The 15439-nt window shown below is 40.0% G+C and overlaps 1 protein-coding gene across 4 annotated transcripts in view; it reads right to left on the bottom strand.

Moving 5' to 3' along the window:
* APBB1IP (amyloid beta precursor protein binding family B member 1 interacting protein) overlaps positions 1 to 15439 on the bottom strand; it is a 267594-nt gene that overhangs the window by 51516 nt on the left and 200639 nt on the right. For 3 of the 4 annotated variants that reach the window (XM_033931405.1, XM_033931404.1, XM_033931406.1), the window contains exon 10: positions 1747 to 1857. The exons of the other annotated variant lie outside the window; for it this stretch is intronic. In XM_033931405.1, the coding sequence (XP_033787296.1) occupies positions 1747 to 1857 (111 nt within the window). The remainder of the gene's footprint in view (positions 1 to 1746; positions 1858 to 15439) is intronic. 4 annotated transcript variants of the gene reach the window in all.

Here is a 15439-nt window from a genome sequence, read left to right as displayed (position 1 = left end):
GATTGTTGGCGGTATATAAGAATAAAGTTATTATTATTATTATTACTAACGCATCTTAGTAACAGGAGCCCTAAATTGCTCTGTTTGGTTTTGACAGCACAACATCTTTCGGACCCTGTGTAAGAAATTATCCAAATACTCATCTGGGAGATTTTTGTGATCATCACAAAGAGATCAATTTAGGCTGCCTGGTCCAAGAGAAATCAAACTGGAATTAACTAGAAAGAGAGCTTTTCTTATATTGGTTTAGCTCTTTGGAATTCATTGTTAAATGGTTTCTATGATGGTTTGTCTTACTTTGCTTTTCCTAAATAATTGAAATCAATCTTATTTCAACAATATTAAGGATCTGAAAATCCTTGATTTGGGGCACATGGCTGGATATGAAGAAGCTTTTTCAATTTTTGTGTGTAATTGCTGTCTGTGATTATAGTTGTATTGTAAACCACTTAATACATTAGTCTTAGCGGTATACCAAGTGTAATAAATCTAATCCAATCCAAAAGTTATGTGGGTCTCGGCCAGTGTTGAGATGGGTCCCGTATAGCTCTCTTATGTGGGTCCCAGCTGAATATCAGCCAGGTCTACATAAGATCTGGCAGTCTGCTTTGCTACATTAGCCCCCAATAGTTAGAGCCAGTGCCTGATCATGTCATGGCACTGAATATTGGTGGCTAATTCAGCCGGTGACAGTCAGCATTTTTAAAACTGCTGACTATTGTCAGCTGAATATTGGGGGTTGGGTGGGAGCTGGTATATTATCAAGCGGGGAAAATGAACTCTTGGCTGTGTCCTCTAATTGCCCAATCCTAATCTTACCTTGAGTTCAGAAAATCGATAAAAACCTATTTGTTTGGTAAATTTATGCGATGATTTCACATTATATTACATTGTACTGCATCATATTGTATTTCACTGTATTGTATTCCAGTGAATTCTACTGTATTTTGTGTCTTCACTGATATGTCTCAGTTCTCTTGCTGTGAACTGCCCGGAATCTCCGGTTGGGCGATATATATGAAAACAAATTATTATTATTATCCTGCCAGACATAATAGTTGTAGGAGCTGCACAAAGCTTGGATTCACTTCTGTTGTGCTAACCATTAACCTACTTACCTTTGGGAGGCGCTATGCTCTGATCCCTTATATTTCTTTGTGGAATGGGTATGCCCTCTTGTTTCTTGTCTTTTGCATCCTGTCTGATTGGCCTTGTTGGGGCCAGTCCCAAAGGCTGAGGGATATCTGCCCTATTGGGCTGGACTAGCACTGTCTGGGTCATTATTTGTGCTGTCTGTGCTTTCCATGCTTCCTCATCAGTGCTCTGGATTCTAGCAGCCATGTTCCCTGCTACCTATGCCAGTGCTTCCATGTTCCTGGCCTGGGTCCAGATTCCAAACTATTCTTGGACTTCTTATCCAGTGCTCAAGTTTGTGGATTCCAGAGTGAAAGAAACTTGCCCATTGTATCAGAGATTGGTATAAAGTAATCAGTATACTATAAAATGAAGAGTAGGCTTGTCTTGAACTTATTGTGGTGTGGATCTCCCTTCTTAAAAAAGAAGCTAGTTCCTTGTGGCTACTGGGCTTGATGGACCATTGGTCTGACCCAGTAAGGCTATTCTAATGGAAGATTCCTGTCACAGATAGTAGATGTTTCCAAACCAAGCCACTACATGGAGCATTGTGTCTGGATCACTGCTTTAAACATTGCTAAAACAGTTGAATTAGCCATTCATCCTACCTACCTTTAAGACAAAGCAGTGATCGGTTGGAGCCTTGTATTTCACTCTGTACTGAGTACCATAATAGACGTTTACATTGTCAAACTGAATGAAGCAGGCCAAATCACGAGATGTCTATAAATGAAAAGAAGAGAGAAGAACGATAACATAGGCTATGTGCCAAATCACTACATTCTCAGAACTGTAACTGGTCATTTACGTTTGTGTTCTTGAAAACAATTTTGTGGAGGTCTTCATTTAATTCTCCAGGAGAGTCAATAGCTGTTAGTGACATCTGATGAATTCTTTTTTTTTAAATTTTATTATTTTATAAACTGCAGAATACAGTACAGAACAATTTTTCATAGAATACACCATTTCATACAATTAATAAAAAAAACATTACTTTACCCACCCACCCTTCTATCAAATAATGATAATACCAAGTAACTTTATTACAATTAAAATGAAAATTTAATATATATTTTTTTCCAATTACCTCCCCCCCTCCCGGATGTGTAATGATAAAATCTTAGAACAACAAAAACTCTTAATGTGAATCACCAAATAAAGCCAATGGACTCCATATTTTGTTAAATAAAGCACTGTATCCCAAACATTCAGCATTCATTTTCTCATATTTGTATGTATTACATACATTTGTCCACCAAAATGTATAGTTTAATCTATCATAATTTTTCCAATTTTTTGTGATCAATTGAACAGCTATTCCAGTAAAGATCAGGAAGAGACGACTTTTATATTTATCGAGGGGAGGTTTAACGTGTAACATAGTACCACATATAATGGCTTCATATGTTAATGAAATATCAGATTCTAATATAGTATTTATTTCTCCAGGAGAGTCAATAGCTGTTAGTGACATCAGATGAATTCTGTTTTGTAAGTGGAAAAGTTTCATATGGTTACGCTTATGTAGAAAAGAAAGGGCTCTTCTGCTAGTATGTTAAGCAGTTAGGGCCTGATTCTATAAACTACACCTAAATTGGTAAGCGTCTAGAAAAACAGGGCCTACCACATGTCACTCAAAGTTAGGCTTAGTATTGAGCCTACCACATGTCACTCAAAGTTAGGCGTCATTTGTAGAATTGTGCCTAGTGGCGCCAAACTCAGCTTAGGTGTTGGTAGATGTCATAATGTTAGATGCTGGTATATGAGGCCAGGGAGTTCTTGGCCAAATTTACCAGCGCCTAACATTGATGTCTACCAGTGCCTAAGGCAATCCATCCTCAAACTCCTTTTCCTAACTATGCCCACTTTTCAGGTAGGCCCGGCTAGGCTACTCAGTGTAGACACCTACATGGTGCCTACCGAGTTAGGTGCCTATCCGAAAATACATTTTTCTAAACTGTTTTAAAATCAGTTTTTAATGGCATTTTTGATTACTGCGCCAATTAAAAAAAATTAAGTTGGGCGCATAACACAGTAGGCACGCCAATCTAGGCACCTTCTGACAGGCGCCATTTGTTAAATCAGGACCTTAATGCAGGAATTAGCATGCACTGTTAGTGCACAGCCACACTAACAGTTAATTCATTCCTAGATCATTCCCTTATCATTTCCAAACTTGATTATTATCATGCACTGTACAAGGGTATTTATTAAAAAGACATTTGTCAGTTACAATTGATACAAAACACTGCCATAAAAATTATTGCAAATAAGAAAAAAATTTGATCATGTCACTACTCTGTTAAAATCTGCTCATTGGCTACCAATCTCACACCGTATCATTTATAAAATAGCACTTTTTTCCTTTAAATCTTTAGTCACTAAAGAACCGTTTTTTATTTATAAACTTCTTATCCCGCACGAACCTACATGAGTCCTACGATCCACCTCACAGTATCTTTTTCATATACCATCATTGAAAATTATTGGCTCATGTCGGGCTACTTCTTTTGCAGTTTCAGCTCCTACGATACAGAACTCCGTACCTCAGTAAATCAGATCGGAGAAAAACTTAGCAAAATTTAATGGAAATTTAAAGACCTACCTTTTCCAGGATGCATATGACTCCTAAATAGATCTAGAACATAGCCAGAGTTGCTCGATAATCCTAATTGCTTTCCCTATTGTGGTTTACCTTTTTTGTATTCTTTACTATCAATATGAGGTACACTTCTCCCTCCGTATTTGTGGTTTCAGCAATCGCGGTTTCGATTATTTGCGGTTTTTAGCTTGTTGGCTCCTTCCCCCCAAAATTATGTCAGCTTGCATAGAGAAATCGCTGATTCCAAGCATTTACAGAGAAAATCGCTGATTCCCAGCACTTTCTTCACTGTGTTTTGCCTCTGCTTCTGGAACAGGCCAGGTCTCCCACCATGCTATTTGCGGTTTCACCATATTCACAATGATTTTTAATAGAAAACAGCGAATAACATATGAAAAGGTTATTTGTGGTTTTTCTGTATTCACGGGTCTGTTAATCCCTATCACAGTGAATATGGAGGGAGGCGTGTAGTCATATATGGGATGATATTGCATCTTAAACCCTCATTGGATAGATATAAATGTTGACTTTTCCTTATTATGATCGGGATAGCCATGCAAATGATTACTTGTAACTGGAAAAATTGAGATTGCCTTAGTTTTACTTTTTGGTGGGCGAATTTATGCTTAAGTTATAAGTATGTGAAAATGAATGTTGACATGCTAGGGCATACGAAGATATTCAAATTAGTTTGGGGTCCGTTGACGTCTTTTGTAGAGTTGTTATAGTTGTCCTTTATCTTTATTTCCCGTTGTTTTAGCTTCCACACATCCAGGGGAGGGGAGGGGGTATATCTGTTGTTTGGTATTATTCTCTGATGGAAAATGTTGGAGGGGAGAGGGAGTTTTATTTTTGTATTGATACTGATTGTTATAAGTGCTTATCTGATTATTATTATTTGTGTTTAGATTGTTTTGCACTTTTTGTTGGTTTTGAAAACTAAGGGCTCCTTTTACTAAGCTGCACTAGTGGTTTTAGCGCATGCTTAGCGTGCGCTGCATTGCCGCGCACACTAGACGCTAATGCCAGCATTGAGCTGGCGTTAGTTCTTAGCGCGTAGCGTGGGGTTAGCGTGCGCAACAATGCAGCGCGTGCTAAAAACGCTAGCACCCCTTAGTAAAAGGAGTCCTATTGCTTTTGTCAGCCAAGTATTGTTAAGTGGATATTTGTTAATTTCTTTTCCCTCTTTTCAATATAATATGTAAAACGCTTAGAAATCCTGATTTGCGTTTAATCAAAATTTAATACCGTGCTTTGCTACTTAGCATACCCCAATTCCTCCATCCACTGCTTGGACCATAGGTGTCAATATTTCAAAGTGATTGGGGATACCAAACCCAATACCCCTCCCTGAACACAATAAATGAACGGACTCAGTATTGGGAGGTGCTCATCTTGCACAGTGCTGGCTCTTATGACATTGACTGAGCCGGATTCTCTAAAGTCACCGTACATTTAATGATAATGCTAAACCTTTGTTAAATGCACGTATTTTACCGCCCGATTATTAAAACGGCTCACCGTGGTCATTTTCATAGGAAGGGTCTTAGGCGCCTCAGTCAATTAGGGCCTTAGGCCCTCCCTGATGCATCCCAGAATTCGCTGGGAATTGGAAGGCCCGCCCTTTTCAAGAGGCGGGCCTGCTGGACGTAGGGAAAAAGCATCCCTCCTGGATTTCTAAGAAAAGGATGGTGGGATCGGGGGAGGATGCCTCACTAGACCATCAGGCTTGATGTGGTGGGGGGCTGTTTGGGACTGTTTTGGGGGAACATGCTGCCAGTGGGTTCTGGGGGGGTCAGAGGGGGAAATGGTCCACTAGACCACCATGTTATGGTGGGGGGCTATTGGGAGACTGTTGGGGGGGGTGGCTTGGTGTGTGTGCTGTGTACATACAACAGCTGCACCCATTAAATAAAGCAGCCCCTGCTCTCCCTGCTTGCTGGTTCAGGCAGGGGAAGTAGAGGCTGCTTTTTTTTTGTTGTTGACAGGCAGGCAGGCAGGAAGAGCTGTGCTAGTGAGTTTTCTTCTGAGCACAGCTCCTCCTCCCCCTTTACCGGCGTTTTCCCACACGCATAGCATGCTGCTCATCCAGAATTGTGATTGGCTGAAAAATATTTAACAAGAAGTCTAATATAAGTAATGATTGTAACTTATAAACTCACACCATTCTGTTACATCAAGAAAAAAATTCAGCTCATCACAAAATTCATAATAATGATACAGAGTCCATACAGGTAGTGGCCGGCGCTAAAAACCATGCTATGGTTTTCTAAAAGGGGGGTGGGGGTAATTTATTTTCTGTTGTATCTGTATTATTCTAGGCAGATTACATAAAGAAAACAATGTCTGAAGAGTACATACTATTTATTTTATTTAATTTAACCCCCCTTTTACAAAAGCTTAGCGCGGTTTTTAGCGCCGGCCACAGCGGTAATAGCTCTGATTATCATACAATTTCTATGGGCATCCAAACTGTTACTGCCATGGCCGGCGCTAAAAACAACACTACGCTTTTAGAAAAGGGGGAGGTAATGTGGTGTCTTATATACTGCTAAATCTCCCAAAGGATTTGAAGCGGTTTACAAAACAATTAAATTGACTTAAATAATGGCCAAAAATCTAATCAGGTACTTTGAATTTCCCTCTCTGTCCCAACGGGTTCACAATCTAACTAGAGTACCAATGAAAGAAATAATTACTTACATTTACCTATAAAGATAAAGAAGAGGGAAAAGATACTATCTGCTATAATAAAACCCTTAGCGTGCATGCGCACTTCAATCTCCATGCCTCCGTGATCCGTGGTGCCATGCTGCACATGCGCAGTGCCTGTCTCAGCTGATTTCCTGCCTTCTGCCCCGATCTCTGATGGCGGCTGACTTCCTGCCTTCTGACTATTCTGCCACTGACGGGACACCTCTTCTTCTCATCCCTGGACCAGCAGTGGCAACAGCTGCAGTTGCAGTTTTATCAAGCAGCCATGAGGCATTTGCTAGGCCGGCCCACTTCGATAATGTGAGGCGGGCCGGCATAGCAAAAGCCCCGAGGCTGCCCAGGCTAGCAGATGCTGGACAGGGGGAGCAGGGAAGGGGTACTGCTGGACAAGGAGGAGGTAAAAGGAAAGGAGAAGGGCTACTGCTGGACAGAGGGAGCAGGAAAGGGGTGCTTCTGGACAGGGTGGAGAGACAGAAAGAAAAACAGAAAGAAAGACAGACAGCAAGCAGGGAGAGAGACAGAAAGAAAGACAGAGAGGTAGGGGGCAGGGAGAAAGACAGAAAGAAAGACAGACGGGGAGAGAGAGAGAGAGAGAAAGAAAGATAGAAAGAAAGACAGACAGACAGGAGGGAGAGACAGAAAGAAAGAAAGACAGACAGGAGACAGGGAGAGAGAGAGAAAGACAGACATACAGAAAGAAAGAAAGAAAGAAATGCCTAAGTCTACATATCTATTCTAGCACCCGTTAATGTAACTGGCTAAAAAACTAGTGTATATATATATACACATGTCCCACTATTTAAAATGAGCATAATTATATTAATAAGACCTAAGAGAGCGTGCTCAGTGAAATGATGACCATGGGATGATTTTCCAAGGGCTTCTGAGCAGGGATGGTATACATCTATCAAAGAAGAGAAGTAGTATCATTGGTGGCAGGCTGGCTAATCTACGAAAGAACACTTTAAACTAGAAGTTTATAGTTTATTTAAAATTTGTTATACTGCTTATTGTACTTCTAAGCGGTGTACAGAATATATAATAGTAAAAAAAAAAGAGGAATTACAAACTAATAATACAAAACTATACGGACAACACATTGCAAACATATTGGAGACAGAAGGATATGGGGGAAAACCATAAAATATATAGAATAGTAAGACATTTAAGGGAAGTACAAAAGGGAGGGAAGATCTTGTCTGAGCAGTATAAGAAAAATTAATTTTTGAGTTTTGTTTTTTTTAAATCTGTGCTAGCATAGAAGAAAAGGTTTCAGATTTCAAAAGCGTTAGTGAATAGGAAGGTTTTTATTTTTAATTTGAAGAGGTTTAATTGGTTTTCTTCTCTTATATAAGTTGGAATAGAGTTCCAGAGTGAGGGAGCTGTTACTGAAAATATAGAAGAAGGGGTTGTATCGTAGTTTATGTGGCAAAGAGAGAGTATTGTGAGTACATGTTAGGATTGCGATCTGAGTGATCTGGATGGTGTTTAGGGGATCAATAGTCAGTTCATAAAGTATGGGGAGTTTATTTTAAGGTCTTAAATGTAAGGAGTACACACATTTTTTTCCCAACATAACCCCCCCTTCAAATTATGTGACTATTTTCCTGGCATTTTAGCAGAAAACACCATGAAACGATATGGGAATCTCATTGACAATTTCCATGTCATTTTAAATGATTTTCATTTAAAATGCATTTCCCTAATGCTAAATGCAATGCAATAGCATGTCTAATGCTTGCTTTTAATGCATTTTATTAAATAGGCACCATAATCTCATCAGTTTTGTCAAGAGAGCTTTTTTTTACAAAGTCACATGGACAAGTTTTAATTAAGAGATAAGATGTGATAAGGAGGAATAGAGAAAAATAGAACATGCAGTGGTGCAATTACAATCAATCAGAAAATATGAATTCAGAAGGTGTATTTCATTGTGACACCTCTGGGGGCTACAAATCACTTAATCCTCCATTGCCCCAGATACAAAAGAAGTACAGTAGACGCTCAGTTAACCGTCACCCATGGGGATTGGTAGATTCCGGATACATGTAGTTTCTGGTTGCTTGAGAGTTACTATTAAAAATAGGCCTAATTAATACTATACCCCATACTATGAGTATGTCATACCATACACTGTTCCAGACATACTAACGGACATGTGGTAGGCAAAGCGTGGATGTACTCAGGTGTGGCATGCCAAGTTTACATTTAAATTTAAGCCAGAAATTTATTTTATTTTCATTTTTATTTAAAGTATTTACAGTATTTCTTTGATTTCTTTTTGCTGGTTGCTTGAGTTCTGGTTAACAGAGAGTCTATTGTACCTGTACATATGTAAACCTCTTTGACTATATAACCACAAAAAGGCAGTATAAAAGTCCCATCCTCCTTCCCCTTACTGCAATGGAATTCTGGGGATTAAGGGCCAGATTCTATAAATAGCACCTACATTGGTAAAAACCGCATCTACTGCATCTCAATCAAACTTAGGCACCATTTGTAGAGTTGCGCCTACCGGCACCTAAATCAACTTAGGCACTGTTAGGCATCGTAATGATAGGCGCTGGTATATTAAGCCAGGGCCCCACCCCCCAGCCTTGCCCAGTTCCACCCAGCCCCGCTCTGTTCCGCCCAAGTTATGCCCTGTTCCATCCCAGCCCCGCCCCCAAACCTCTTCTCCTTGAGCTTGGTGCTGCGTTTGGAGGGCCCTCAAGCATGCACGAGTGTGACACGATGATGTCACATGCAAGCGTGTGTGTGACATCACTGCGTTGTATCTGCACAGATGCCCTCCGGATGCAGCCCCGAGCTCAAAGCTTTTCAAAACCCGGACCCGGACCCGGGTTTTGAAAAAGCCGTCTGGATGCCTGGACAGTCCTCTGTGAAAAGAACGTGTCCGGGTAAATCCGGATGTCTGCTAACTCTAAGCCAGGGTTTTCTTGGCCTAATATGTCAGCATCTAACCCAATCCATGGCCAGACTCTGCCCCAACCACGCCCACTTTTCATGTAGCTGCTGATAGGTGCTTTGGATAGATGTTTACCGTGAGGTGGTAGGTGCCTGCTGAGTTAAGCACTTTGGTCCAGACTCTATAAACGGTGCTATTGTTGGTGACCACCTTAAAAGCGGCTGCCAACTGCATGTCAGTCGCACAAATCCTTTGGGAGATTTAGCGGTATATAAGACATCATATTACCTCCCCCTTTTCTAAAAGCGTAGTGTTGTTTTTAGCACCGGCCATGGCAGTAACAGTTTGGATGCCCATAGAAATTGTATGATAATCAGAGCTATTAACGCTGTGGCCGGCGCTAAAAACCGCGCTAAGCTTTTGTATAAGGGGGGTTAAATTATATAAAATAAATAGTATGTACTCTTCAGACATTGTTTTCTTTATGTAATCTGCCTAGAATAATACAGATACAACAGAAAATAAATTACCCCCACTCCCTTTTAGAAAACCATAGCATGGTTTTTAGCGCCGGCCACTACCTGTATGGACTCTGTATCATTATTATGAATTTTGTGATGAGCTGAATTTTTTTCTTGATGTGACAGAATGGTGTGAGTTTCTAAGTTACAATCATTACTTATATTATACTTCTTGTTTTTAGATTTGCACCTTTGGCAAAGGTAGGTGCCGGCAAACTAGGCCAGGGTTTTCAAGGCCTGCATTTCTGGCATCTACCTTTGACATGAATCGTACCTATGGAGGTGCTTTACAGCATCCTAAAACCGCTTCCAGTGCCCACAGTGGCATTAGGCATCGTAAAATGCCTCCATAGACACGATTCCAGTGCTTTTAGGCACCAGGAGGTGCCTACCTTTTATTTTTAAAACTTTTCAGTGGGTTTTAAATGGCGTTTTCAATTTTAAACCCCCCCCTCCCCCATTTTACAAAAGCATAGTGCGGTTTTTAGCGCCAGCTGAATTTCTGATTGTCGGAGCTGTTACCACTGTAGTCGGCGCAAAACCGCGCTGCGCTTTTGTAAAAGGGGGGGGGGGGGAAGTGCCATTTATACAATCTGGGCCTTACCGGCTAATTAATTTTTTGATTTTAATGGTGCTTTCAATTAATAACGCCAATTAAAAATTTAAGTTAGGCACCTAACCTAAGGTGTTTATAGAATCTGGGCCTAAGTGCTGTTTCTACATGCTAATTTTTGTCTTATGGCTATACATGGGTTTCTGTTACCATACAACTCTTTTAAATTTTCTATACCATTCTCCCAAGGGAGCTCAGAACGGTTTACATTCATTTATTCAGGTACTCAAGCATTTTTCCCTATCTGTCCCGGTGGGCTCACAATCTATCTAATGTACCTGGGGCAATAGGGGGGGAAGGGGGGGGAGATTAAGTGACTTGCCCAGGGTCACAAATAGCAGCATGGGTTTGAACCCACAACTCCAGGGTGCTGAGGCTGTAGTTTTAACCACTGCACTACACATTCCCCTACTGGGACTGGGACCAAAAATAACCCAATAATAGTAAACTCCTAGTAAGCACATGCTATGAAACATCGTAGTGTGTATATAAAAAAAAGGAGGAAAAACCTCAGACCCCACAATGACACTATCAGTTACTCGGGTATGTTATAATCGTCGGCACAAAATCCTCCTTGCAAACAGTGCAAAACTCAAAACAATCACTGACGCACAGAAATGATCTTTATGTGCTTATAGCGTAAATACTGTCCCTCAAAGCAGTCCACCTGACAGTAGCCAGCATTTTGCAGTCATTTCGATACTGCTGAATCAGGGAATGCCACAGACTGGGTACAGTATTCAACAAAAATCCTGTCTATGCTTCAGGAGCACCCATACTTAAGATGCATATTTTCGTTTTATCTATTTCTTGTGTTAATAAGTTGTACCCTCACTTCTTGCATTCTGTAATTCGCTGATTGTCCAGCCTTCTTCAATGTGAACCGCCTAGAAGTCATTTCACTACGGCGGTATAGAAGAATAAAGTTATTATTTTTAATATAGGTAAGTTCTTTGTTTTGCAAGGAGGATTTTGTGCTGCTGATGATATGGTGCTTCAAAACGGTAATGCAGTTTACTATTTTTATGCATAAAATTCATAAAACGCCAAACATATACTCTTAATGTAATTTATGCTGTGCTCAGTGCTCCAACATATGTCATGAAATATTACGACTAATATGATGAGGAACGATCACGGCACAGCCGTTGTTGCTTCAATGTTAATAATAACAGTTATTATGTTGCCAATCAATGACCTGCAACAATATTTCAATTCACTGCTTTATCAAAATGTATTTAGAGATAAATATAAAACTTATCTTTTCTGTTGAATAGTTCAGAGTTCCACGGCTGCTGCGAGGTTCCCTCGATGATTATTTGTATCGTTTATTCGCTATTGTTTATGACACAAAAACAATCCCTCGTTTCCAAAAATTCCCATCGTAAAAATATATCACCGTTGAAAGTCATCAAAAAATATTGTAATGCAAAACCAAAAGAAACCTAAACTAAGATAAACAAAAGGTGATTGATTATATGGTACCCGAACACTGATAGTACCATTGTGGGTCTGAGGCTTTTCCTCTTGATTAGAAGATAAGAATTGGGACTTGTGTACTATCTTTTTGTAGTTTTCCTCCACATTTTTTTATTGTTATATATATTGATATTTATGTTAATTTACAAAGAAATAAAATATTTCACTACTTTTAGGAATGCCTTTTATCATACTATTTAATTTCTCCAGATTTTGAAATGGTAGATTTAAAAAATAAGATAATGTCACTGATCCACCTTAAATGTTGGAAAATCAAATGCAAAATTTTATTTATTATTTTATTTATTGATTTTGTAAAACATACAAACAGTGCAATCAAATACAATAAACTAATCTCATAAAAGCACTTATATATAACAAATATATATTAGAATAATCCCTCCCTTTATTGGAAGTGTATTTAGCTTTTAATATCAGATCTGGTAAAATAGATTAATTTATGACAACTTCAGTTACCTTGAACGTGTGTTACAAAATCATCTAATGGACCCCAGATTTCTTTAAATTCCTGGGTAACATCCTTATGTTCTGCTAGAATTTTTTCAAATCTATATTATGTACGTGGAGGGGCATAATCGAAAGGAACATCTAAGTCCATTTTCATCTAAGTCGCAAGTCGTCCAAAGCAAAAAACAACCTAGGACACATTTTCGAAAAATCCGTCCAAAATTTTTTTTCTTTCGAAAATCGTCTAATTAAACGTCCTGCCGATCTGATCGTCCAAGTCACTAAATCATCCATCTTTATACCACATTTTCGTCCAACTTTTCATCCAAGTGAAAAACGCCTAGAACAAGCCCTGTTGGACGTGGGAGGGGTCTGCAAAGTGATGGACTGAACACTCAGACATGGCACCTTACAGGGCACTGCTGTGAACTTCACAAATAGGGTGCCATGTCTTCTCCTCACTACAGCTCCCTTATAGGTCATGGTAAGCCCCCCCCGAACCACCTCCAGAATCCCCTAGACCCACTTATCTACCACCCTAATAGCCCTTAAGGCTGCAGGAGCCACTTATATACCAGTAAAAAAGGGTTTTGGGAATGTATAGGGGAGTGCACATGTCTAAGTATCAATGCAGTGATTACAGGGGCTTATGGGCATGGGTCCTCCTCTCCATGAGTTCCTAACCCACCCCCAAGGGCTTAAGCCGCCTCTGTGCTGGATGACTAGGCTTTCCTATGCCAGGCGGCCAGGTGATGATGGTCTGGAGGCTGAATTTTAAAGGTGTGATTACGATTTTTATGGGGGGGTGTCGGTGATCACTGGGGTAGGGTGTGGGGGGGGGGGTTCTGTTTTATGTGTTTGCAGTGCTTTTCTGGTGACTTTAGGTTGGTTTTTGTGACTTAGACCATGTTTTAAATGGTCTAAGTCACAATGTCCAAGTTCCATCCATCCTGGGCTGTATAACTTTCGGTTATACATGCTGTACAACTAAGTCTAAGCCGGCCCACGTCCTGCCCAACTCCTGCCCTCGACACTCCTCCTGAAACGCCCCATTTAGCTTTGGTCGTACAGCGACACTATGAAAGCCTAGGCTGTTTAGAAATACATCCAAAACCCGTTTTTATTATTGGCACTTGGACGTATTTGGACAATGTTCGTCCAAGTGCTGACTTAGGCCGGTTTTTGGACGTTTTTCTCTTTCGATTATGAGCTCCATAGCGTTTCCCACCAAAATGGAAAATTTAACCTATCACGTTGCTTCCAGTTTCCAGTTATCATTTGTAGAGCCACACCCGTCACTATCCAAAGGAGTTTGTCCTTATGTTTTTTCTAAGAGGGTTCTTATTCATTATAGAAGTTCCAAACATAATTATTCTGTCAGTTAATGGAATGGGAACTTCAAGAATAAAATTTTTAACCCTTTGTAGTTTTACAACCGCACTCAAAGTTGTTTACATACAGGCACTTGAAGTATTTTCCCAGTCTGTCCCAGCCGGCTCACAATCTATCAAATGTACCTGGGGCAGTGGAAGAGTAAGTGACTTGCTCAGGGTCACAAGCAGCAGCACAACATTTGAACCCACTGCCTCAGGGTGCTGAGGCTGTAGCTCTAACCACTACACCACACTCTCCTCCATAAGACAGCCAAGCACTGATAGTGCCACTGTAGGATTTAAGGCTTTTCCTCCTTTTTTTTTTTTTTTTTTTGCATACTACGATATTTCATAGCAAGTGTATACTGGGAGGTTTGTTATTATTGGACTGATATTTTTGCTTATGTTGCCATAGAGTCTGGAACTAGGTTAGTCTTGCTTTAAAATTGCCTTCAGACATGAAAAAGGCTTTTATTTTTCAGGGTAACAGGAATCGATCTGCCTGGTGAGGGTAAAATACAGTATATACAAAATCAGAATTACAGTAGAAGTAAAATCTCCTATTTCTTCGTTTCCATATCCGTATTGAGCTTTGGTAACAACTAACTGCCCTTGAAATATTCTCACTACTGCAAGTGAACAGATCAGTGTGACTAGCAAGCACGAAATCATTTAAATTTATGTGACTTATTGGCTACATTGCAATAAAGCCTTCACAATTCTGCAGAAATTATGACCTATGTAGGTTACAAAACCATTTTCCAAAACAGACTTTCTCCTCAGCATGTAATGAAAATGAAAATGCAAATGTAAATCTCATTTTGAAGAAACCAGTTTGGATTGAATCCATATCTTTTTCAGATAGCTGTAAATAGATTGTCTCCTATACTGTGCAGTACCTTCTTTCCTGAAGGGCATTTTATATTCTACTGTTTCCCAAAATTGTTTTGCATATACTGGCTCTCCAATGTATACAGATTTATCTCATGTTAAATCTTTGTGGATATCGTGAAAAAGGGAGGTTTCCAAAATAGGTTTAAGAATATCTGTCCTTAGGCAAATAGAAGTAATTGATACCAATCAGGTTTTTTTTAGTAGTAAAATGCTGTATAAGCTTACAATAGAAAACCTAGGTGTCTTGTGGTGGGGCCTTGTCTTCTCCCCTGGGTGAGCTCTTTTGTGTCTCTATGCATTTCCGTGTTGTATACAACCATGAAGCAAGAATCACATGACAGGGGGACTAAAGATAGGAGATTGAGCGGGGTATACATCAACTTGTCTGGAAGGTGATTAAAGAATGACATGAGGACAAATTTTCCCCTATCTCCACGGGAACTCATTTTCCCATCCCATCCCCACAAGTTCTTTTCCTGTCCCTGAGCCATTCCTGCAAACTTCATCCTCATCTGCACAAGCCTCAAACACTTTAAAACCATAAGTGTTTGAGGCTTCTGCAGTTAAGGCAGAGCTTACAGGAATGGGGCAGGGACAGAGACAGCGACAAAACTCATGGTGACTGGATGGAGAAAATTGAGTTCCTGCAGGGATGGGGACAAATTTGTCTCTAGTCCTGATCACTGCCAGAACATGGAGTTCTCAAGATGCTTCTAAGCTCCCTCAAGGAGT

This window comes from Geotrypetes seraphini, chromosome 2, assembly GCF_902459505.1.
Source record: "Geotrypetes seraphini chromosome 2, aGeoSer1.1, whole genome shotgun sequence".
Lineage (NCBI taxonomy): Eukaryota > Metazoa > Chordata > Amphibia > Gymnophiona > Dermophiidae > Geotrypetes > Geotrypetes seraphini.
The sequence above is the reverse complement of the archived record's forward strand: the minus strand, read 5'-3'. Positions and strand labels throughout refer to the sequence as shown.